General features: G+C 37.8%; 2 protein-coding genes across 2 annotated transcripts; both read left to right on the forward strand.

Annotated features, from left to right (window-relative positions):
• The first annotated feature begins 831 nt into the window (after window positions 1-831).
• Window positions 832-4533, forward strand: LOC137410476 (uncharacterized protein YscB-like). The gene is made up of 6 exons (XM_068095893.1): window positions 832-896; window positions 984-1239; window positions 1898-1981; window positions 2101-2262; window positions 3046-3234; window positions 4093-4533. The coding sequence occupies exons 2-6, from the start codon at window positions 1050-1052 to the stop codon at window positions 4191-4193; spliced, it is 726 nt and encodes a 241-aa protein (XP_067951994.1). The 5' UTR covers window positions 832-896; window positions 984-1049; the 3' UTR covers window positions 4194-4533.
• An 801-nt stretch (window positions 4534-5334) lies between these two features.
• Window positions 5335-24950, forward strand: LOC137403023 (sorbin and SH3 domain-containing protein 1-like). Its single transcript, XM_068089405.1, has 16 exons — window positions 5335-5469; window positions 6534-6663; window positions 10127-10323; window positions 12607-12670; window positions 13418-13587; window positions 14768-14808; window positions 15827-16056; window positions 19061-19167; window positions 19373-19458; window positions 19737-19919; window positions 20154-20268; window positions 20671-20796; window positions 21613-21730; window positions 21830-22090; window positions 23265-23334; window positions 24069-24950. The coding sequence occupies exons 1-16, from the start codon at window positions 5335-5337 to the stop codon at window positions 24235-24237; spliced, it is 2202 nt and encodes a 733-aa protein (XP_067945506.1). The 3' UTR covers window positions 24238-24950.
• The last annotated feature ends 973 nt before the right edge of the window (window positions 24951-25923 follow it).

The raw sequence follows: 25923 nt of genomic DNA on the forward strand, positions 1-25923 counted from the left end.
AGAGAGTTGTTTCTTACAGTTTCTAGTAGCCTCTCATAGGTGTTGCGGACAAAGATTATGAGGATACCCTAGAAGCAAGCCTCTGCTCACCTATTTAGTAAGAGGTCAATGAATCATTTAGAGCTGTTATGTGCGTCAAGTCATGGGCAGTAACTTAGGATCGTAGGTCACCAACTGCTACATGATTGAACTATTTCAGTGTGGTTGTCCTTTTTATAATTTAGTCTGGCTCTTGAATTTCTGTAAATAAAATCACAGATTTACCAGAAGAAAATATAATATAGCTTGCAATAAAGAACGGGAAGAAAAGGTCAATAGAATGTCCTGATCGGATTTGGGTTGTTACGGCAACCATTCAATCTGACTATGTATATGGTTAAGTATCGTGTGCTCCTTTCCAAGACTGCGGTGTGCTGTGGTCTGTGTTGGGGGCTGCTACATGCAATGCCAGCAGATAGATTTAATATGCGCTAATAAAGACGCTATGCTTGTGATGTTACCTATGCCTATTCATCAATGTCGCTCAGTACGCTGTCATAAAAAGGCATCAGCTGCATTCTACATGTAAGAATAGAGAGCAAAGGATTCTAAGAGCAATGTCCTGTTATAGATATGTAACACCCCCTCATGCTCACACGCAGTTCTGATTCAGCATCACTGACTGTAAGAGCTTTCCTTATCCTCACGCTGCCGAGGGCTAGATGGCTTCGACATTATACAAGCATCCGTAATAGAGGCGGCAGCGAATAGCGCTTAATTACTGCTGCTTATAGAACCTGACTCCTACTAATTATTGCTAACGTAATCTCACGGCCAGCTGCCGCTCGGCAGCATTCCTACATAGTTCAGCGCACAGAAGAGAGTTTGAGGCTAGGAGCGACCTCACAGGTTTAAAGGTAATAAATTTGCTTCATAAAACTTGAAGTTAGTGATAGTATCTTTCCTAGTTGCCACTACTTTACAAAATATTATATTTTGAGAAGGAACGAGAAGAGAACGCGGGGAAACTTTGTATGTAATATCTATGGTAAGCGAATAGAAGGTCGACAATGAGTGATGACCTGATGTCCATCGAAGAGATGGCTGAAATTCCTAAGGATGTAGCCTCAGCTCAGGGCAAACGTGGTTGCAGCAAGGGTGTCAACCTATTTCTAGCCAGGCAAAAACTTATAGCCGACATGATGGAAGAAGAAGAGACAGACTCAAGTGTCAGTGGCAGCGCTGTCAGAATTAATGAAGGTACAGAGGGGTGGCATGGCTTAACTACGCAGCCGAATATAACATACTCCAATTCAATACACCCCGTGTTTGAGTGCTTGCTACTAGACATTGTAATGCATGGTATGTTCTTCTTCGCTGAAGCATCCTTGTTGATATGGACCCCTCTACCAAAGTACAGTGATGGCTCCCTCAGAATGATCAGATGATTAAAAGGAGCTGTTGAACTCATCAGGGAGTGAGATATATCTAACCTTTAGCTCTGCTTTCTGTTTGAGTCGGTGTATTGCAAAAAGCGGATAGCCATTAGTTACGTTCACAAATATGATCAACCTTTGTTTACGCATGTTCGCTATCTCATCTCAGTGCATCTTTCCGCAACAGCTTGTGGTGACACATTCTGAATGAACACAGCTCTTCTCTTGCCAATATTTGCAATAACGAGATGTTGTCTTCCATATTTACATCTTTGATGATATACTTCATTTGAGACCTGAGGCTTATCTTATGCTAGGCTAAGTGAATGTTCTTGATGTTTAAAAAGCCTTCACGCTCACCCGATGTGACACGCATGGCCGGGTAAACAAAAGCTAAAGATTTACTTGAGAGAAAGAGATGCTCAATTTACCATTGATAAATTTTAGTCATGCATAAGCCAGGACATCTACATATTTGACAGGTGTCGTTCCTTCCACATCAAAAGAACCCTCTGTTCATTCTCAATCAGCCAAACCTCAGAGCTATGTCATGATATCTGCTGCAGGTCAGTTCTAACTACAACCATTCTATATCATTGGTATTGTAGGAGGCAGCACAGTGTGGGCAGCAAAAGTTCAATAGGTTACTCGCTGTATGTTTATACATTTGAATGTACAATGGTAGACAAGAAGAAGAAAAGCGCGGAGGCTATCTCAGAGATTCCTGACCCGAGTATTTCAGAGAGTGGCAGTAGTAAAAGCAAAGGAGTGAATCTTTTTCTTGCTCGTCAGAAGCTTATAGCCGATATGATGGCAGCGGAAGAGGAAGAAGAGAAGGCTGCCGAAGGTGACCTTACTGGTTGCCGTGCTGATGTGTGCGCGCATGTCCCATATTTAATAGGCATTTTGAGTTTCACGCTTTTTTATGACATATTTTTAAATTTGAAAGATTTCAGGATAAAAAATGAAAAGCGGTAGCTAATTGTGGCATAACAGTTGTTAAAAAGCAATAGTAGTTGTCAAAAATTTGCATGGCGAAGGTTGAGATGCCGCATGTCGCGTGGACCGCACCCGCTGCATGCCACAGCAGACATGTCTCAGGTGGAGATCTCTGCACTTTCCTAGAGTGTGCTAAGGTTTTGTCCACTCCCTGGAGTAAAAGCACATCCAAGGCTGCCCGAAGTTTTACATTTCATCGAAGGGTAAGTACTGTTAGCGTGTGATTCTTGTATCTTATATCATGCCAAGACCGCTGACTACCTGAATAGCTGGCAAATCAAAAGGTCATTCACTCTATGTATGCCGCCGTTGCATTAACACGGCTAATTGTGCACTTATTTCACAATACTAATATTTTACAATCAGGACTTGTGGCAACATCTGGAATATTTTACAGTTTCCTGTTGCATATTTGAAGTGTGTGTGTCCAGTGGCATAGCATGTTATGTTACTAAAGAATGTGATGTGTTGCGTGTACAAAACTTGCATTTATACGTACTTCATTTTACAACCCATTACTTTTAACAATAAATTCATGTTAAGAACTCCCATATGGAGATATTTTTTAGTCTTTTCTGACCTAAGGCTATGAAGCCATTGAGAAACAGTAAAAATAAAAAACATTTTTTAGAGGCTAAAAAGCGTGAAGCAGAAGAAAAACTCAAGCAGGAAGAACTAAAACGGAAACAAGAAGAAGAAAGAATCAAACTGGAAGAACTCCAACGAATTGAGCGAGAAAAGCTTGTAGAATCAGAAAAGAAAAAAGCTGCCAGAGCCGCTAAATTCAAAACAAATAAAATTCCGGCAGCTAGTGAACCAGGTATTTACTATGCTTGATTTTAGTGTCTAAATGATAGTGAGAGAAAGAGAAGCGCAGAGGGACGAAGAGAAGAACTGTGAATGAGCGGGAGAGAGGAATTGAGAGAGAATGGAGCGGATAAGGATATGAGGAAGAGAGTGAGAGAGGTGGAGAGGGAGAGATGGAAAGAAGAAGAGAGGGACAGCCATTAAGGAAAAAAAAGAAACAAAAGGTAGAGGGAGGGAAACAGGGAGAAGGAAGGATGGAGGAAGAATGAGGGGGGAGGGAGAGGGAGTGAAAAGAGAAGAGCCAGGAGGAGACGGAGAGACATGGAGAAGTAGAGGTTACCTTTAGTTAATGATTTTTGACATCTAACCACTTCCTTGTATGTTTCTATTTTTCTGATAAAATGGAGTCTACAGAAACATAGAACTGGTTTACTATATCTAATAGTTTACTTATTTATATGATCATGTGACTAAGGTAGCTTCAGAAGAGTGTGAGGTGGATAGCCCTAGAGCCAGTCTTGTGTGTGAGGTAGATAGACCTAAAACCAGTCTTGTGTGTTAGATTTAGAATTAGAGCTCTAACAAACACTAAAAAGTGTGCCAATAAAATTATTTTGTGTTAAATTTATACAAAGCAGTGCATATGTGTGGCAGGCCACAATATAAGAATTAAACTAATATAACTTGCTTGACAAAGCGCAGAATATGCGTGACATACTCAGCGCTTGAGTCTTCTTTGGAAAGGCATGGAAAAGGCTCTTTGCCATAAATTTGGCTTCATTTTTATATGGCTACTTCAATTCCTCATCTCAAAACTCGCAAGTAAATATACATGTATGTTGGCCAACTATGTGCTTGTATTTTTTTGCAGAGCCGGATCTGTCTTGGGTAAAAAAGAAAACGACCAAACCTTCAACATCTGCAGAACCAAGAAAGACATTGTATCAATTACTTTCGAACGACAAAAAATAGCCATACTATTTATGAATAAAAATAATACATAGTTTTTTTACCAACATACTAACTGTTAGAGAGAGGATGAATTAAGGTAGCCATAGCATTGATTTACAATAAATCGCTTGTGGATTGGTTTGGTTTGGGTGTCTTTCTCAAGCATTCATCTACCGCTTCACCGCTTGCTCTCTCCTCTGCATTGCCATTGGTTGCGTAAGGCTGTACAAATATTGTTACTTTTAACTCAATTTGTAAAGACGCACTCCATTTGGTTTTGGAATACGGAATTTTTTTTCTGAATTGACATCAATGGTATTATTATTTTACTATGTTCCCTGAACAAATATATAACTTTACATCTCCACACAATGATGCACAATGGAGAAAAGGGAGCGGCAGCTCAGCTCGCGATTGAAGCGTTTTACAATAACAAATGATTGGCGTGAAACCATTGGCTAGGAAAGTCTGTACATTTGTTAATTAGCATAGCTGATGAATATGATCAGCTCACAGACGGTAAGCTAGACACACGTAAGCAGGTAAATATTACATAGGCCTACGGCATGTCCTAGTATAGCCTTGCTTTGCATTGCAGATTAGTAGATGATTATGGTAAATTATGAAGAATGCATTGCTTAATTCATTAGGGCTCTAGAATATTAGGAAATACTGCCAAGTGCAGCTGCGTGTGGCTATGGAAGTAGCTTGTCTCATGCAACTAGTACTGATAGGTGAACAAGCATGTATATGTGCATTACCTACATAATGCAGGCACAATACCGCGACGATACATGTGCATTACCTAAACATTGCCAGCTTAGTAGATATACATTTCACGTACAATGCCTACACACTGCAGGTGCAATACCTCTACAATACATGTAAATTACCTAACATCAGAGGCGCAATACTTCAGCGTTACATGTGCAATACTTCAACCTTACCGTTGCAATGATTAAATGTTACAGGTACAATACTCATGCACTACATATGCACTACATATGCATTACCCTCACAGTTAATGCTGTAATCCAAAAGTATTGTCTAAAATTACATGATCATTTTAATATTTTATCAATTATACTTAGGGATTTCTCTAAACCCGTATCCTATATTACTAGGGTAGTCAACTAGTTTTTTATACATGTCCTGCAGCGGCATGGTGATCTGTTGTTGTTTTTTTCCAGCCTCAAAGTGCCCAACCTACCCTCCAGATATTGACAAGTTAGATGAAGGAGAATGGGAAGAAGATAACTCCTTAAGAATTTCAGAAAGCCCACCGGATACTCCGAAGGTAAATGATGGGTTTTGTGTGGCTTGTGGTACGTTAAAAGTGCCAAATTTATTGCATGTACATGTACTAAAACGGTGATATTCTAAATCTCTTTTAGTTAATATGGGAGTATTTTTAAAAGTTTTGATAAAAAATGCGGGTTTAACAAACTATGTAGCTATTCAATTGTTACCTGTATCTGCAGTTCATTAAACCCACAGCAAACTTGACCTGCATTGGAAAAGGTTGTTTGTGTTCATATAACCGCTTCTCAGAGTATGGTTTTACAATATCACAAAAAGACAGGAAATACTAAATGCCCGGCTCATGAGCTTCTTGAACAGATGATAGTAGGATCTTCCTCCACACAACCATCAATTAACAGTTTGCTTGCATATAATTAGTGTACATAATACTACATATATGTGAAAAGTTCTATTCGCGCCTAATCTAGTGATAATAGGCCTTCAGCTAAGGCACGTGTTAACAAATCATATTCTTTTGTATACAAGATGAGAAGTTCTTATGAGAAATATTTATATCATAAAGAAGCGCAGACCTTTCATTGCTTCCATCACGCATTACACCCTTCGTGAAGCGCAACATTCTATGATGCAGCATTTGTCTTTTCTACACTACATCAAACTTGTTTAACCTCTCAGTTGGTAAAATTTAGGTGCACCCTTACCATGAAGGTATATAGGTTTGTTGATTAAGTGAGTTTTGTCGGAAAAAAAAATCTCTGAGTGATTATGCTCTAGCTAGAAACCTTGTCTGTGAACTCATATTGGCTGGAAACTTTGGTAAAACTGACTGAAAGGGTTTACAAAAGGTTGAATTTAATCGATTTAAGGAATTATTAATTAAATATTTTATGTTACTTTAAACACAACAAACAATAAATTATAATCGATATAGACATGTAACATCAGTGAGAAGACACAAAGGAAACAAACTCTTACTATTACCTGTCACAGACTACTGTATTATATTGTGCATGACTGTAATAAATGCTTACAGCTCACAGCAAAGGTTTACATAATCCAGCAAGACAACATGAATTACCAATGTAGTTGTATCTATAGGGCTGCATCTCAAAGAGAGATCAACTCCCATCTCTATGCAATTCAAGCAGTGATCAGTCTATAGAACTAACTGATTTAGTTCTACCGAAGTCACAGCCTCCTACAGTAACCCTACTACAGAAATCTAGAGGTATGTCAATCGATAGACGTGTTCAAAGAAAAAAGGTAATTTTGAACTAAAATCCGTCTGTCAGCCAGTGATTAGTGCTTGTCTGGTATCACTGTCTTGCTTGATCCTGTGGCAGTTACAAAGTATGAAGTCAAGCCTAAATACTAGTTATACATTGTTTTCTTTGTGTTAACAAACAGTCTTGTATTGGTGATCGATGCTGATCATAGGACAATGTGGCAGATGCCAAGTTAGCAGCTGAAAGGCTAGTCTTGTCCTCAGGCAAACATGTCCTTTTACCTTACTAACAGCATAACGAGCCTATCTTTGCTTCTCATTAGTATTTAAAGGTTATTTAGTTTTATTGGTTTTAAACTTGAAAGAATCGGAGCCTTAGATTGACAACGGTGTTAAATTTTTCTAAAGACAGGTTACCTTTTAAACATTGGCAACCATTCCTGGTAATAATTAGAATGTTTTGTCTGAACAACAGAATTAGCATTCATCTTGTCTGACCCTTCAGAGACAGCAACCAGCAATGTACCATCTGATTATAAATTACCTGCGTCGGCCATTTTGGCTGCTGAATACATTAGGTGAGCAGTATTCCAGCCAGTTTACATGTGAGTTGTGTCCAAATCGCAATCACTCTGAGGTCTAAGGTTTACAAATCTAGGTTCCAATTTATTGCCCTATTTCTAGACAGTCACTAATAACTGACATACCAGGTACTTGATTTTCTACTGAGTTATACCAAACTTATGCGTGTGATAAGTTATTAATGACAATCAGTTGTAATATAATTTCATTGTCAAAACTATGGCCAGTTATGCACTCTTGTCAATTGAATATAAATATATGTTTGAATTTGTTTAGTTTTCTAGGCTGACTTTCAATTCAAGCTATAATAATCAAAATTTTGAAGTATGCGACAGACACTAGATAACTGTAAATAGAGAACAAATCCTTTTAATATGTATAATGTGTCAAACCTGAATAAAGTTTAAATTCATCTTATTTGTAAGTTGAGTCGAGTTCAAACTAATTTGCGTATGCTAATGAGTTGAGTTAGTTTTAATTTTTGAGTGGTCATTTTATAAAGTCTTAGCTTCAGTTTAAACCTAATAACCTAAAACTATTTTATTATATTATATTTTGTATTACCATACTAGTAATAGAAACTTCAAATTTATCAATTAAATATTTTGGCACGCTGTTGGGCCTTACAGCTAGCTAAGAATTTTGGTGCATGAGTTGAACGTACATCAGATACTAACTTAGATCAGCTACCAACAAATAAATACTCCATATTATTTTCGATTGTTGTGTTTATAAGTTTTGAATTAAGTTAGATTTGATTTTTTGATGAATATTAATTGAATTGAATTAATGCTGGTTACACAATTGGTCATTTACTAAATTGAGTGGAGATGCTTGTGAGTTCCTGTATGTTACCATTAATTCTATACTAGGGAATTGTGAGTTATTATACAGCTCTGTATATTACCATAAAGCATATACAAGTGAGTAGTGAGTTATTACAGCTCTGTATATTACTATAAAGTGTATACTAGTGAGTAGTGAGTTGTTACAGCTCTGTATATTACTATAAAGTGTATATTAATTGGTCTTGAGTTGTCACAATTTTTATATTGTCAGAAAGTATTTACAACTGTCTGTGACATTTTGTTTAACCCAACTCAACTTTTTTTTCACTTAACAAAAATAATTTACTCTGCTATGTCAACATTTCTTGACTGAGAGTGTCATCTACTTTGTATTTCTTCCTTTCTTTCTACTTAACTTTTTCTTAAAATATTTCTCTAGTTTCTGGCGTTTCTGTATGTATTGGCATAACTACTACTCACCAACTACTAAAGTAAATGCAAATGTGTGTTTCATTGGTAGGTGTCTGAATTACCTTAGCACTTTTCTCTGGAAGTCATTACATTTCATTAACTGATTTCTTTTGATTCGTTTCTATTTTAAATATAAAGCTATAGTGTTCTGCTACCTGATATGCTTAGGTATAATTATAATGTATTATGGCATAATATATTTACAGTATCTCGTATTGCGCAATATCTATTTGTTGATACTCTCAGGCCTCATGAAAGTTAACATTGTTGATATTGACAGTTCACAAATTAATGAACATCGTATAGTTTGCAGAATAGAATACATGCACTACTACGCGTAGTTATTTTTATGACGCAATTAGAAATCTGTGGCTAGAAATCTATGTGAGTCTGTCTTCCTGTCTTCGTCCTTATTAGGCAGTCATCCAGTACATTTAGTCGATGTGTTGCTGTCTACTAGCTAAAATATAAACTGTGGATAACAATAAAATGTGTCTATGTAAAAACTTCACTACGACTAACTCGCACGCATAACTTACCATGTTGCATCATTCAAGTTATAACATCAGTATATAAATGCATATTATATTATGTTGCATAATGGTGGTGAGCAGTATTTAATTCTATAGTACACATTTCATACATTATACAGCCAATATGAGGTTACTATGTATACTCCTAGTACAGGAGTCATCTATAGAAACCATCCCGTATATGTAGGTTACACAGTAGCTACATACACCTGCATGGTAGCTGTCCGCTACCAAATACTGGCTATAGGCCAACTAGTGTTTGGTGTTTCAACCAATCAGGTGCTAATATTTACAGTTCAATCGCATGCTTGCTTCTGAATGGTGTTCTCTGCATGTCTTAGCCAGTCTTGTCGTTGCTGTGTTTGCAGACGGTGGTTGTAGTCATAGTCAATTGTATAGTAGTAGAAACACCTCAGAGACCATGCATAAGATACAGGAGTGCTTGGCTGCCCCAGCACTCTATTCTCGACAGTTTGGTAAGGATTAAAATTGACAGCTTAAAAGATTGCTCATAGGAATAACGGAGTTTAATCTGCTCATTACATATTGCTCACTGTATTGTACTATTGTATATGGAAAAGCATAACCCATTTAAGATGTTCTTTTATAAACATTTAGCGGCCAGAAAACAAGTTTAAATTATGTAAGTCATATGAACTACGCATAAAATGTTTGAAGAAAACTGCTATCAAACTATGGCTACAAGCTGCACTTGGAATGTTAACTTTCCCTCTTGCTAACAGTGGCAACCTTTGACCTTGTCATTTCTGAACCTCAGCAGCTGTCAAGTACTTTTAGCATGAAGACAGGAAAATGAGAGCATTTAGAGTGCCATGAAATTATACGGTGTTTTTTTCATCTTGTATTAATAATTGTAGGTAGCATCATTTTGTTTCGAAGTTTCTATTTTATGGTCTAGTAGTTCTAGTAATGATCACATGTGTCATGTTGTAATTCTCACTTGTCTCGACTTGTCATTGATAATTCTACTGAACTTGTCTATGCCTTGTGTTATCATCCACACACTGGCTGTTCACTTCCAGATAGATTTTTCTCTCATGGTTTAAAACTGGCAGAACTTTGTATTTGCAGCAGGTGAGATACCAAAGGGTGCTCTCTACGTAGGCACCAGTGAAAGGATTGAAGGTGGATATAAACACGCTGAGCAGTTCTTTCTTGTTCCTGCATTCAATCAGATATCTAAACAGGATAAACAGGATACAGTATGCAAAACTGAACCAGGACTAGTAGAATCTCAGGAACTTGACAAGTCAAAAAGTTCACAGCAGGTATATGAGTATGAACATCGGCCCACCTTGACAGGTATAACATAGTCTAGCTTTAATTGGTGTGCCATGAGATATAAAAAAGACAGACAGGTATGAGCATGTGCTTCCTTTAACTGGTGTGTCATGAGATATGAATATGACAGACAGGTATGAGCGTGTGCTACCTTTAACTGTTGTGTCATGAGACATGAAAATAACAGACAGGTATGGGTATGTGCTCCCTTTAACTGGTGCGCCATGAGATGTGAAAAGGACAGACAGGTATGAGCATGTGCTTTTTTAACTGGTGTGCCATGAGATATGAAAATGACAGACAAGTACGAGCATGTGCTTCCTTTAACTGGTGTACCATGAGATATGAAAATGACAGGAAGGTTTGAACATGGACTCACTTGAACCGGTTTGCCATAGCATCTAAAAATGCCAGTGTACCATAGAATATATAAATGACCGACAAGTAAAGGCGTGTGCTAGTTTTAGCATGTGTACCACAGAATATGCAAATGACACACAGGTATAACCACATGCTAGTTTTGGCATGTGTACCATATAATATGCAAATGACAGACAGCTCTAAGAGTGTACTAGTTTTAGCATGTGTACCACAGAATATATAAATGACACACAGGTATAACCACATGCTAGTTCTAGCACGGGTACCATAGCATATGTAACTGACAGACAGGTACGAGCATATGCTAGCTTTAGCATGTGTACCATAGAATATAAGGATAACATGCAAGTATCAGTGTGAGTGCATTATGACATGTGAATGAGGAGACACATATTCATATCATCTGAATTGAGGGAAAACTCAGTGATTATTGCTGACTTATTGCTGGCACTCAGTCAACAATAATATTATTGACTGAGTTTGATTGCTGACATATTATGTCAGCAATCAAAACATGAAAAGGTCTAAGAACAGCGGAGGAGTCTGCATAAATAAAGAAGTTACAGGTGCTGCCAGACCTTGTTCTTCCGCTGACTAAGGATCTCTATAAGCCGGTCTACTCTATGAACTATCATGTCTTCTGATTTCTCAGGGTGGTTATGGGAGGCATCCAATAGATGGGATGTTTTAGAATCAAAGCTATTTTTCTTTATCAGTGTTTGCTGGAGACACTATTAATGGGTTATTGAAGGGCGAGTAACCTTCTGCGTATCTCCACCTAACGACATGTCACATCTTATCGTATCATATCTCCACCTTCTCACCAAGCCCATGTTGAGCTTAGGGCTTATCAGTACGGTCGACAATTCCTAGATATTTTACTTTTGGTTTTATGTAGCAGAGCTAAATATAACACAATTTTATACTTCATTTCTATTAAGTAGCATTTGTAGGTCTGTTCAAACAATACCACCAACTGGAATATTCAGTCAGCCAAACGAGTATCTCTGCATTTCATGTTTAAGTGACTGTTTATCAAGACAGGCGGAATGCTGTATTTGTATTTTAGTTGAGATAAAATAGCGCAATGCTTAAATATGAGAAAATGCTGCTAATTAGCGACAAGAACACACAACTAAACTGAGGCTGGGTGTGTGATAGCCCATCTTCAAATCGGTAACATCTCTTTAAAATTTGAAAAGCAGATAGGGACCTTGCCACTCAATGTTAGACTGCAGTCCATCTCTATATACAACATGACAATATGTAGTGCTACTATTAGTCAGTATTATGTAATTTTTTGGGATGTTGCATGTATATTTTATAAAATAGTAAATCATCACATAGCATAGCTGCACATAGCGGTGCATAGCTTTGCATAGCTTTGCATAGCTTTGCATTGTTGAATATTGTACAGTATATATTAGAGCTTCACGATTTCCAAAAATCACCAGGCGATTCAATATAGCAAGTTTGCTATATCGAATCAGGTTATATTGCGATGTTATTATGTAAAAAAAACTTGTAGATTTTTGTTAACACTAATTTATATATTTTAATGTTAAAAAAACTGTTTTGTGCGCGCTATAATTAAGAAAAACTTATTTTATGAAGGCCCATGAATGTGAAAAGCCTTGGAATGATCGTATTACATGTATAAGACTATAAGGCCCATGCATTTTAGTTCCAGCATCGCTCACTCTGAAAATTGTCAGGCGTAAGATAAATCGCCATAATCCGATTATATTGTTCACTTGTATATTTTCAAATCGTTCAGTTCCAAAATTGCCATTGAACAATTAAATCACCGTATCGCGAAGCTCTAGTATGCATCAAATCATATTGAAACATGCCACACCAACTTAGACCAAATTATGGCTTCTCTTAAGGAATCTCAACGAGAAAGCAGTCAGAGTGAATGCCACCAAGGAAGGCCTGACACCAACAATAATGGTAGGTCATAATGGCCTTTAGGAGTTGTCCTCTCATGGACATTTCAATTTTAGATTGTGGAGACCATTTTTTGAAATCGTGTTAAACTTGTACATTTTCTTTGAATACGAAGTTCTGTACTTGCAAGCAAGTTTCAAATTTATAGTTCTATGGTCAAACCAAAATATAGTTGTTATTCTGGAGACATCTTTGAGCAAACTTACAATGAGTATATGGACTCAAGAATTCCCACATGGCCCTTATATTGACTAGCTTGGTGCTAGTTCACATGATGTAGCTGTTTGTATTGCTTTCAGTAGAATCTTATTTTCGCATGTTGGTAAATGTACAGGTTTCATTAGCTTCAATTAATTAGCAAATGTTAACTTGTTAATTGTTAAAAGTAGCAAATGTTAACTTGTTAATTGTTAAAAGTAGCAAATGTTAACTTGTTAATTGTTAAAAGTAGCAAATGTCAACTTGTTAATTGTTAAAAGTAGCAAATGTTAACTTGTTAATTGTTAAAAGTAGCAAAAGTCAACTTGTTAACTGTTAAAACTTGCAAATGTTAACTTGTTAATTGTTAGAAGTAGCAGGTGTTAACTTGTTTATTGTTAGCAGTAGCAGGTGTTAACTTGTTAATTGTTAAAATTAGCAAATTTTAACTTGTTAACTGTTAGAAGTAGTAAATGTTAACTTGTTAATTGTTAGGTTTCTTGTAAATAATAGCTAACAGGATTCTTGTCTAGTTTGCAAGCTTTTTTGCAGCAGTCGCTCCAGCTTCACTGGTCGTAGACAAAGAATTTAATCAAAGGACAAATATGGAAAAGAAAGTGAAACCTCCTGTTAAAAAGAAACCAATTATATGCAAACTTTCTCTACATACTTCCAGCTCGAAGTCCTTGCGTTCTACTCAAGCAAACTCAGATGCTAAGGATGTAAGTACAAGGGAGGTTTAAATATAACTTACCATTGATATCTAATACAGTGGTTAGTCTGGTTTATTCTGGTAAGTTTCTGTTACGAAGGAATATGCTTGTTCACTACAGCTTTAATTTTTTGACAATTTTGCTATCAGCTCTTAGAACCAACATCGTAGCTCACCTTCTAAAGACGCATTGTGGCTTTAGAAGGTGAGCTATGTTGATCTGTGTAACTTTCTGATTTGTGCTTCTACAATCCTAGTCTCAAATTTTTCAGTTGTCCTGCGCTTGTAGCTGCTCTATTTTATTTCTTTTTTTGCTTTTATAAATTTGTACCTATTATTTCTATTAAATTATTACCTACAGCGTATGGCACAGTTAAACAACGGAAACAGCACTCGTTAATTATAGAAATTCATTTGTCAAGGACTACTTTAGACACCTAATCTAGCTTTAGGTCACAGGGCAATACAAATCTAGTCACAGCACTAGCGCGAGGTCCTACAACTGTCAGATTCTGCATTACATCCTTGAAGTCTGTTTCACACCTTGCTCAATCCCATGCCGTTGATGTATTACCACCAGCCATAGCGACACACTGCCCTGTGGCGTTAGTAGAACACTCCGCTATTATTATATCTGACTCATATCTGACTTTCTACATCATCCTCTGACATCTCATTTTATTTTTGCTTCTGATGAGACACAGAATTATGGAAATCTTATAAAGGTACTCTTTACTTGGCTCTAGGGTAATGCTAACGCGTGCTGAGAGACAGACATGAACATTTTACGATTATAAAAGTGTGTCTACGAGGAGTCATTTGTAAAACCAGCTGCCACATTTTTTGTTTTCTTTATTTTAGTCAGGCTTGGATGTTTGAGTTTGATAAAAACTCAAGCAATCAATATATAACTGAACTAGGGCACTCGGGTGTGTGATAGCTGATAGCCATCTGGTGAACCGATGCATAGGCAGCAGTAGGCAGCAGTAGGCAGCAGCCTATCAACAAAGGAATGACTTATATACTAAATACTTTGCCCTTCAAACAGCATCTGCCATTTAAATGAATGACTCTTCACAGTGCATGTCTTGTTGTTATGTTTTGACAGTTGTGCTTTAGTATGTGTACAAAACAACTGCTCATTTGTGTACACGCAGCCAACAGCGGAAGAGACATATTTTATATTTTAGACAGTCATGGTTGCTGACACTCTGGCTGACATCTCCCAAAGGTAAGTCATCGAGGTCACTTCTTTAGCAAACCTGACAGCCATGAGATGGCATTTTAGGGTTTAAGAAAGAAATATGGGTAGCTACACCCTAATATATGCTATAACTTAGTTATGATCTATTCACTTCACAATCATCCATTTGTGGCTGATTTCAGGCTTTTACTCAAACAGGTAGAACTATACCATTTAGTTTGCTCCTATCTCTGTCTCTGACAACCAGTTTTCCATCATCACACTCATTGTGTATAGTTCATTAGATTGGTACTGTTTATGCCTTTGCGACACTTTGTTATATTTTACGATAAATGGTTATGACATTGATTGGTTGGTTAGGTTTCTGAGCACTCATCAACCGAGAAAGGAAGTGCCTGATTGCTTGATGAGGTTAATGAATTAGGTTAGAGTTGTGGGACATAAAGCTATGAAAGCTGTCTGCTAGCTGTTCATGTCAATGCATTTATCTTTAAATAAGCATATTTTTTGAGTTACCTCAGCTATGACAAAATTACATAATAATTACTGAGATTTCAATCAATGACTTCTATTTGTCATTTAAACACAATCTAATGCCTTTTCCTATCCTGCGTATTGATTTGAGACTTTGCTGAGCTGCTATCACAAGACTTGAGTTAGTACATAGCTAGACAACCTCTGCTAACACATGACTAGAGCCGAGCATGGCAATACAGGGTAAGTGATATCTGCCATATCTACATCTAGCACAGGCATCGGGCTATCTGGATCTCTGTATCTGGCTACTCTGTATCTGGTTTACTTTCGCATGTGATTAATGTATTTGTAAAATGGCTGAAATAGCCAGCGGATAAAATGTGGTCAAGATTTGTTAAGGTCTCACGAGGTTTGTGCGAAATTATGTTTTCATAAAGTTGATTTCATTAGGATTGCTTATGAAGATTGCTTTAGCTTGAGTTCCAATAACAAAAGCTCGTATAGATTTAAAGCCTCTTCTTGCCTGATCAAAGTTTTGTATATTTTAATTCATCAACTGTTGTTGTAGCGCGGCCTCCCCACATTCACAGTATCTGACTGCCCTATCCATTGATGAGGAGGAGAACGGTGAGAATCCATTTATCACTGGTGATTCTCAGTCTACATCAAGAAGTTGCTCGGTTGCCTCTAGCGCTAGTCTATGTTCTCCTAGCCTGCAGTACAAAGAGATACAACGGGGCGGAGAAATACCGTTCTCTGGCTTGAGAAAACCAGCTCCTGTGACCCCTCCTCGAGCCGGTGAGTTTCGAGATATTTTTATGCGTTTCCCTTTCAGTAGCCTCAGAATTATTAAAATACGGGTGGCGCAGTGCTTAATCAGTATTAAGCACTGCGCCACCTTCGCAGTTAATAATTGTAGACTCACGAGCTATATAAGTAAAGATAGTTGGTATCATATATGTGACAATCAAGTCAAATGAAAAAGTAACACAACGCTTTACCAAATTTAGGTGAAATGTTTGTGAAATGGAGAAAATGTTTGTAACTTTGCTGATATAACTGTTGAGTTGTTAAAAGACGTTCTGTTCTTAGCAAATAAAGTTTTGAAATAATGCTCACCAATGTAGTAGTGGGCATGGATGGGCGCTCATAAAGGTACCTTCAAGAATCTTCATAAAGGTACAATCTATGGAACTTTATTGAAGGTACATACAGTCTATGAACCTTTATGGAGGTACTTCTGCAAGCCTTCATAGAGGTACCTGTTTTGACCCTTCATAAAGGTATCTTTTTAATTTTTCATAGAAATACTTTTGAGGAATTATCATAGGAAAACCCTTCATTAACCTCCCGAGACTAATCTTCTAATAAATTTTAAATCAATGCTAATAGAGACACCCTTACATAAACCTTGTAAGGACTTTTGATGTCAGTGTTTTTCTTGTTGGAGTTGATACACTCTTGCTATGGTTTTAGTCCCTTTCTATTTTGTACAAGTGTTTGATGAGCTGCCCTTTCCTGTTTGCTATAAACACGTTCACAAACACTGAGCAAGAATGGGGGAAGCGCAGTTATGATAATACTGCATATCGCGCTCCCCTGGGAAGTCAGTGTTTCCACTCGAGTCAATAAATCACTTTAGTTTTGCCTGATATAGAATAATTATTTCTTTATCATCGCCTACTACTGCAGAACGATGCGCATTCTCTTATAAGAACTGGGAGTGTGCAGAGGAGTAGCATCCCTGACTTCAACTAAATTATACAAATATTCCCTGCATGACTGTATTGCAGAGGCTTAAGGTTATGACTCCAGCAAAGTACATGCAACGGCTTGTGAATTGTCAGTAAGCTCAGCAACATCAACTAACAGAAAAGCCCATACTAGTCATACTTCACATATTTTCCTTTTATATGTTCTTGTTGTTCTGTGTTTCCTTGCCATAGTCCGTGTTCAGACTCTGTTTATAACAATGATACTCATTAAAAATGGTCTTTGTTGTGTCAGCCTGTTGTTCCCACTGCTATGTTTTGATCTTGTAATAGATACCACTTCTATGGTATCCATGCATGTGTCTTGTCCATTTCTCAGTGTCTCCACCTCCTATCACCAAAGTTTCCCACATGGTAAGTGCACAGGCTAACACCCCTGCAAACTCTAACACTGCACTCAAGTCTCCAATGAATTTGAAGCCTTTATTCAGAGAGAGGGCAACTTATCGTTCCGAATACCGAGCAAAGAATTTAGCCAGACCTGATAATAAAGTTGACCAACCAGAAATCGCCACAAGTCTATCTAAAAAAGAGACCCTATCTCTGCAGAAAGCCCACAATCTTCATATAATGCGACAGAAGAGTGGAGCGCTCAAAGAGCGACCCAAAAGCCTGCACATAGCTGTAAAGTCTCCTACTGAAGAGAGACTGCGCCATGTTAGTGGTAATACAATACTGAGCTCTTTTGCGCAGGAGAAAATAACTCCTACAGAAACCTTACTTTCAATCCCAAATGGCTCTTCAGTTGACAGCACCTTTAATAAACCAATTCCAATGATTGTTCCTTTTGCTGAATACCTTAATCAACTGAGATCCACACGTAGGGAACGGGCCGTGTGTACACTACCTGACATTATTCGTGATGTACAAGAGCTAAATATCTGTGTACCACAAGAAGGAGAGGCTCAAATTGAAGGTGAACTGGGTGCATATCGGCCTCATAACCACTTTCTCTTTGTCTTTGAGTGAACCAACCTGATGCTAATGACTAACACAGCTTGTCTAGAGTTACCTGTAGAATGCTAACCAGGACATTCTGCCTGTTTGCTATTCTGTAGACACTACTATATCATGATCCGCACACTTGTATAATATCACGTGTCACTGCATAGCACGCCCATTTCACACTTCACGCAGTGTGCACCTTGGTGTAATAGAGCATCTCACTATATGACACCTGTATTTCACCTCTCACAATTGGCACTTCCGTATGATATAACATGATATTACTCCATGGTGTGCATACTTACGTGATATAATATTTCATTATAAACCACACCCCTCAGAGACTTCCACAGCGTCTGCTCTTATACCAATACTTGAATGAATTCCAAGAACTCTAAATTTGAATAACCCCTTACTATGACTTGTCACTGATACTCTAAATAGAAATAATGTATAAAATTACAGAATAACTCAAACTCTCAAATACTACACCTAAATGTCATATGCTATTGTACTATAGCCTCAAAAGTAGCCCTTCCTGTTGATGACATGTTATATTTGCTCGCCCTAGCCTTTGATCTTATTGAAGCACTGGAGAGGAAATCACCTAGCTCTAGTTTTATAGCGACTCAACTATTACTATTTTAATCCTTTGTAGCTAATATATTGGTTACTTTTTTTAACCTGAATCTTTGAGACCAACAAAAACAATGCAAACATGTTTTTGCACGTCTGCTCGCGGCTGGTTCATATTTTATAGATAAATATTGCTAGATATGCAGAGGATAAATGGTTAAAACTTACAGTACATCAAGTTATATAAAATTGGTACAAGTCAAAGGTTAAAACTTTGATAAAAAGCAATAAAATAAAGTTTGCAATAAAATGCTAATAATTGGAATTAGCTTATAGCCTTGAATCTCGAAGAATGTTACAGTTACAAGATATTAGTAACCTAATAAAGCGGTCCTGCAGCTACCAGCTTTTCCGTTTCTGGTGATCATATGGCTAACATGGCTTCAAACACTCAAATTTTAGTGTATGAACATAAAAGCGGTTACCCAATGCTTTTAATATGCTTCTAGATAAGCCTAAGCAAGTTCCTGCCCCTGTTGCCGGATATGACCGGTCACCAGCGCCCCTTCCGCGTGTCCAGAGAGACAGATCTGATGCAAGAAGGAGAGAGATACTGGTAACTGAAGTTGCTTATTCCATTTTTTACTAGTAGCAACTGACAGACTTATATCAAAACTATGCACTAATTATAGTATATAAAATATCATGTGTAATTCCACAAGCTGCAGATATTACGAAACATTCCTTCATCCTTTCAGAACAAGTTTGTTAGTTTTGAAGCTAAGGCATCCACTCATCCAGTAAACAAACATTTTTTTCAGAGCAAAATAGAAACGGAAGAGAGAAGAAAAAAGGCTAAAGAGGAAGAAGCTGCAAGGAAAGCTCGCAGGCATTCAGACTATTTTTCGTGAGTCAATAGAAAGCCATCTTTTTATAAAATGGTAGACGGCTGCCTGTAAAAGAATAAAAGATTTACTGATTTGAAATGCTAAAGTTAAAAAAACAAACATAGCAATACAATGTGCCTGATTGAGCTGAGGGTGTGATAAAACTCCAACCATAACTCAACCTTTTTACACACATTTACTTGATATTTCTTATTGAACAAGCTCTACAATGCTAAGCATGGAATGTCATGTGGTGAGGACAACTCCGTGTTAACATTGACTTCACTTGTGTGTATAGACCCAAAGAGAAATCACCAATACCTCACAATAGATATGATGGACCAGTCATTGCCTCTATGTCTGCTCCACAATCTCCTGCTAGATCTACCACTTCTCAGAATTCGCCGCGAGTGATTGTCTCCGAGATGAATAAGCCATGCACAGCCATAGCCTTGTATGAGTTTATTGCCCAGCACCCCAGGTACAGTACTTAAGAGTAGGCAACTCCGAGTGGGAAATGTTCAGATCTGTTATGATCAGAATTAAATAATTGTGGACAACTTTAGCACCATGTTTAGAAAAATGGGGTTGGAGATCTCTTATCAGTTTTGCAACTTTGTCAGAGCTTTTTGTGTTTTTATTTAAAAACATAATTATGCAATGCAGAGATGTTTTATTGCTGTATTTATTATCAAATGATGTTGACTGATTGTAGAGAAATGTCAGTGCGAAAGGATGAAACTGTCTCCATTAAGAGAAGAGTAGATGGTAACTGGTATGAAGTCTGTAAAAATGGCAGAAATGGAATCATACCTGTCACATACTTACAGGTTAGCAGACATGTGAAGCTGAAATGTCCCCTAAGGTTTACATGTAGGTGGATAAAATCGCACCAGAACTGGAGGAAGTTTTTTTGCTAACAAGTGAATGCAAATGTGCACGCGTTGAATCTGCTAAAATATCAAATGGTAGATGAAAGGACGGCCTACAATGTCACCAGGCCGATGATGTCACCAGACGGAACAAGGCCATTGAATATAAACCAGGCATTTCTTTAATGAAAAACAATCATATGTTGAGATAAACCTACCCGATTCTCAGGCTCCCGAAAGGCTCATCTCTAAGGTTTTAAATACACCTCTGCTCTATTTAAAGATTTTATACAGATTTTATACTCTCTCAGGCTAGTTGTGGTTTTCTTGAGTTTCAGTTTATGAATTGTGCTCCTGTAGGTAGTGAAAGAATTCAGCCTAACTCCACCACCTCTCATTTCACCTCCTCCAGACATACGAGAAGGCAGCGCTGTCGCTAGATACAACTTTAATCCTCAGTCTGAAGCAGAGCTTGCTCTTAGAAGGGTATATTTTGTTCCACTAAAGTACACTGTATAATAAGCAGTACGAATTGAAATACATATATTTTAGCCCATTTTTCAATAGAGACTGCTATATTCTCAGCTTGCTATATTAATAAACTCAACGTCATAAATAGTTGATTCGCTCACAACGTTTCATCTACATATTCAGAACTTGTTTAGTAATGAGAATATTCTTAGATGCCTATCTTGTTCATCAGCTATGATTTGAGAGGGAGTGATGAGTTGAGAGACTAGTTCATCAGCTTACTGTGACGGGTAGTCAACAACTGTCACTCAACAACTGTCACTCAACAGTTGTCACTCTATAACTGTCACTCAACAACGGTCACTCAACAACTGACACTCAACAGCTGTCACTCCACAACTGTCACTCCACAGCTGTTACTCAACAACTGTCACTCAACAACGGTCACTCAACAACTCAGTGAACAACTGCCACTCCACAGGTGTCACTCAACAACTGTCACTCAACAACGGTACTCAACAACTGGCACTCAACAACTAACACTCAATAACTGTCACTCAATAACTGTCACTCTACGACTCTCACTCAACGACTGTCACCCAATGACTCTCAACGACTGTCACTCAATGACTGTCACTCAAACACTGTCACTCAACGACTGTCACTCAAACACTGTTACTCAATGACTGTCACTTAACAACTATCACTCCACAGCTGTCATTCAACAACTATAGAATGAGTCACTGTAAATAACTATATGTTGTCTTTAAAAGTTGTTCACTGGTACTGGTCACCTTTTCAAAGGTTCCAATCAACTGAACTACATTGTAGGGAGATCGAGTGTCACTGATTAAGCGAGTGGACCCTAACTGGTACAAGGGCAGGGTGCAAGGGAGTATAACTACCGGTATATTTCCAGTATCATACTTGCAAGTAATTAGTGAGCCAGGTAAGGATGCCAACTTGAATTTTATGACTATAAGACTTTACCTTTTTTGGCTGAGCGTTTGTGATGTAGGTCGAGTTACCGCAGTATTCGCTCTTTTAGTTTTAGAGGATAACAACTATTGGCTAACTGATCAAATCAACAGTCCGATGTCAGCGCTGATCAACAGGTCACAGTCCGTACCTACTGGAACTTCACATGTGAACATATTCTCCCAAAAGATCTCTAGCCCCCCAGAGTATAAGCCAATGTTTGGATACAGTCAGGCCGACCAGACTAGCAATTATAACAACAATAACAATAATAACAACGATTGGGGCTTTGACAAAAACAATGAGGAAACAATTTCAACAGATGTCAATCGTACGTGAGACATTTATTTACATCCAGTAGCTATTTCAGTTTTTAATGTGGTTTTTACAGTGAATTCAATTTGTACTAGTTTTTCAAAATCTAATCGCAACATGTTGAAAGGGCGACAAAAACAAACGTCCTTAGATAGGTTTAACTTAAAACGGCCGGCTAGTCGTGAAAGCGAAACAAAGGAAAAATTAGCTAACTAGCGAGCAACTTAAAACTATGAACGCCGAAGAAATTTTAATTACGTTAAGTTAAAAATGAAAGTTTGCTTTTAGGTTTGCTTCTAAGTTTTTCTTTTAAGAATTTGATTAAATCTAAATTTATCAAAGTCAACTGTTGTAATGAAAGATAACTTATATTGCCCTCTCTGGCAAATTCTAGTGTTAGCTGCTATTGTAGGTATTTAATTTTACACTTTAATTAATCACATCTTTTTGCATTATTTTTTATTCGTTGTTTTTTGAAAGCACGTGCTAAGTTAGGACAATAACCAATACGTTCTTTCTGTTACAATATCTTGTTTTGAGTGTTTTATTTGAATTTTTCAGAGTATGGAAACCAATCAATATATATTTAATTGCTCTATATATAAATAAATTGCACCAACATGCGAGTAAATTGACATGCGAGCTCAGTCTCGAAACGCATTAAGCTCGTAAGTCGAAGTATGACTGTATGTCATTTAGAATTTTGGGTTCCTTTCTAATTATAACTTGATTTTTAATGTAATGATGTAGGTTTTGATTACTAAACCGCTATTACTACAAGCAATCAGGAGCCAAAATTTTACTGCCGTATGTAAACCTGTTTGGGAAAAAAATTTCGCAGCCGGGTCAAGCCCAGCCAAGCAGAACGAGTAGGCAGGCCTACCCGCTATAAAAGCCTGAACATTTGCGCTAAAGAGCAGAGCTGTTCTGGGCCTGTTCATTGCCTTTACTTGAGCATTATTTTACAACTTATGAACTAAGCAGAAAATATATGTATAAACTCATGCACCGAGTCTTGTACTAATGGAGTAAAGCGAAGGTCACACAAAACCTTTACAATACACCAACACATTACGACACGTATACCTACCTGCATTGTACATACATTCGTATACTATGTATGTACAATATTACGTTATGTAAGTAGTCTGCTAAATAATGTATCTACACTGGTGCCATTTGTTTGTTAGGTGACATATGCAGTGTTGGCGAGACTGAGTGCGGCATAAAGCAGCGAAGACGAAGCCTTGACATGCCGTCGTAAGTATAACAAGTAGTGAGCTTATTGACTTTCACCAAAAAAGATTAGAGCTCATTGGCTTCTAGGAAAGAATTATGATCAAGCTTGTGAAATGATAAATGATATGGTTCCACTGTGCTGAGTTCTAGGAATATATTAGTTATTCATTTTATGAATACTGGATCGTCAGGTGTGCTGTAGGAAGTTTTTTCTGTGATAAAGCACAGGAAGTAACTAGTTGAACCCTTATTATGAAATGTCCGATGGCAGCTGATGAGTGCGGACGGTGATGTATCGGTCTAACAAGCTGACTGTCACGAGTGGAAGACTTGTCGAAAGCAACCTTTTATCTTAACCTCTAAAACTGGCTTTGGACAAACAGACAGACACGGCTTCTAATAATGTAATAATTAACTGCTTTGACTTAAAAAAAACTACCAATTCTGTTTAATCATTTTTCTTTAAAACTGAAAATATTTATCATCGTATTTATCATGTTAGTAAATAAAATCGATAAAACATCATCAGCAGTTAACACATGGTTCGATCTACATGAAATTACTTCATCAGCTGCCATTATGTAACAATGATGACTGCTGCTCCTAACGCTATTCCTTCTGAATGTGCTTTTTGCAAAAGTCATGTGACCAATTATATATGACATCACTGTTAGTGGGTTATTTTCTTCAACAACATCAGTTTTAAGGTAAGATCGTATATAAACTTGATTCTTTGCTATGGTTTTTTTGAGCAGGTACAGGTCTCTGTATAACTACGAGCCACAGAATGAAGATGAGCTACAATTAAAGCGCGGAGACATAGTACATGTTATAGAGAAATGTACTGATGGATGGTTTGTGGGCACATCGGGACGTACCGGATTATTTGGGACATTTCCTGGAAACTATGTTACACCGGTTTAGCCACACTGGCACCATCACCTGTTCTATTATTGGGGCAGTGTAGCTGCAAGCTCTGGAGTTAACCATTAAACTAAAATACCTAAATCACTGTCATAATAGCCAGGCTTCTTAATACATATGTTGTGCTATGGGACATTTAGAGTGGTGAATATTGGATAGCCTTGTAAGAGTTGTCTGCCCATGTATTATATGACTACCGGTATAATGTAACTGCTCGTAGTCAGAAGACCTTACCACCAAGAAGGCCCATATATAGAACTGATATTTTTTAATATTTAGTAAAAGCCAATTAGAATTTAATCAAGATAGTTAGGTTATCAGCTTGGTATAAAGCATGTTTATGCATTCAGTATTAAGAAGATAACTCCTAAATATTGTGACAGAATTTTGGTTTTTGTGCACAGAAAACCTAAAAATCGCAAAATTCTGTTAGTGTACATTTTAAAAGCAGTTTTTAATACAATAGCATTAAGATTACATGCAGTTGGGGCTATCAATGCTGAAAAGACAACTCCGTCTGTTAAGGGAAACAATCAGCTTACTTCCATGAATGTTTAAATCCTGAAAGTAACGAGCAGTTTGTTCTATTTGAAATATTTTTTTAATCTGCGTTTGGTCTCTCGTTCTACTAGTATCCATGACATAATACTCTGTTATGATTTGTTTTTAATAATATAGTTTTGTACTTCTTCCACAATATATGAGATGTATTAGTTTTACCATTATTTTGAAAATGGTTGTTCAGCTGATGTAGAGTGCTTATTAAAACTAAAGAAGTGCTAGTAGAAAGCTTATTTGCGCATCAGAGGGTGCTACAGCTGGCATGATGAGTATATTGCTTTTTCATGCGTACACATAAACTCTCAGAGCATTTTACAGTCAGCTATCTAATTTTTTAGTACAAAAGTTACATTGACTATCTGCATGTAGGTGAAAACAACTCCCTGACTCAAACTCCCTCACTCAAACTCCACAACTCAAACTCCCTCACTCAAACTCTCCCACTCAAACTCCCCCACTCAAACTCTCCCACTCAAACTCTCCCACTCAAACTCTCCCACTCAAACTCCCTCACTCAAACTCCCCCACTCAAACTCTCCCACTCAAACTCCCTCACTCAAACTCCCCCACTCAAACTCTCCCACTCAAACTCCCTCACTCAAACTCTACCACTCAAACTCCCTTACTCAAACTCTACCACTCAAACTCCCTGACTCAAACTCCCCCACTCAAACTCCCCCACTCAAACTCCCTCACTCTAACTCCCTCACTCAAACTCCCCCACTCAAACTCCCCCACTCTAACTCTCTCACTTAAACTCCCCCACTCAAACTCCCCCACTCAAACTCTCCCACTCAAACTCCCTCACTCAAACTCCCCCACTCAAACTCTCCCACTCAAACTCCCTCACTCAAACTCCCCACTCAAACTCTCCCACTCAAACTCCCTCACTCAAACTCCCCCACTCTAACTCTCCCACTTAAACTCCCCCACTCTAACTCCCCTACTCTAACTCTCCCACTCAAACTCTCCCACTCAAACTCCCCCACTCAAACTCTCCCACTCAAACTCTCCCACTCAAACTCCCCCACTCAAACTCTCCCACTCAAACTCCCTCACTCAAACTCCCCCACTCAAACTCTCCCACTCAAACTCCCCCACTCGAGCTCCCCCACTCAAACTCTC

The sequence above is a fragment of the Watersipora subatra genome, chromosome 1 (assembly GCF_963576615.1).
Source record: "Watersipora subatra chromosome 1, tzWatSuba1.1, whole genome shotgun sequence".
Taxonomy (NCBI): domain Eukaryota; kingdom Metazoa; phylum Bryozoa; class Gymnolaemata; order Cheilostomatida; family Watersiporidae; genus Watersipora; species Watersipora subatra.

Coding starts and splice junctions, on each gene's coding strand:
- LOC137410476 (XM_068095893.1), top strand. CDS start 1,050: ATGAGTGATGACCTGATGTCCATCGAAGAGATGGCTGAAATTCCTAAG. Junction 1,982..2,100: donor TGTCATGATATCTGCTGCAG/GTCAGTTCTAAC, acceptor GTACAATGGTAG/ACAAGAAGAAGAAAAGCGCG. Junction 2,263..3,045: donor AGAAGAGAAGGCTGCCGAAG/GTGACCTTACTG, acceptor AACATTTTTTAG/AGGCTAAAAAGCGTGAAGCA.
- LOC137403023 (XM_068089405.1), top strand. CDS start 5,335: ATGGTGATCTGTTGTTGTTTTTTTCCAGCCTCAAAGTGCCCAACCTAC. Junction 10,324..12,606: donor AGTCAAAAAGTTCACAGCAG/GTATATGAGTAT, acceptor GCTTCTCTTAAG/GAATCTCAACGAGAAAGCAG. Junction 12,671..13,417: donor GCCTGACACCAACAATAATG/GTAGGTCATAAT, acceptor GCTTTTTTGCAG/CAGTCGCTCCAGCTTCACTG.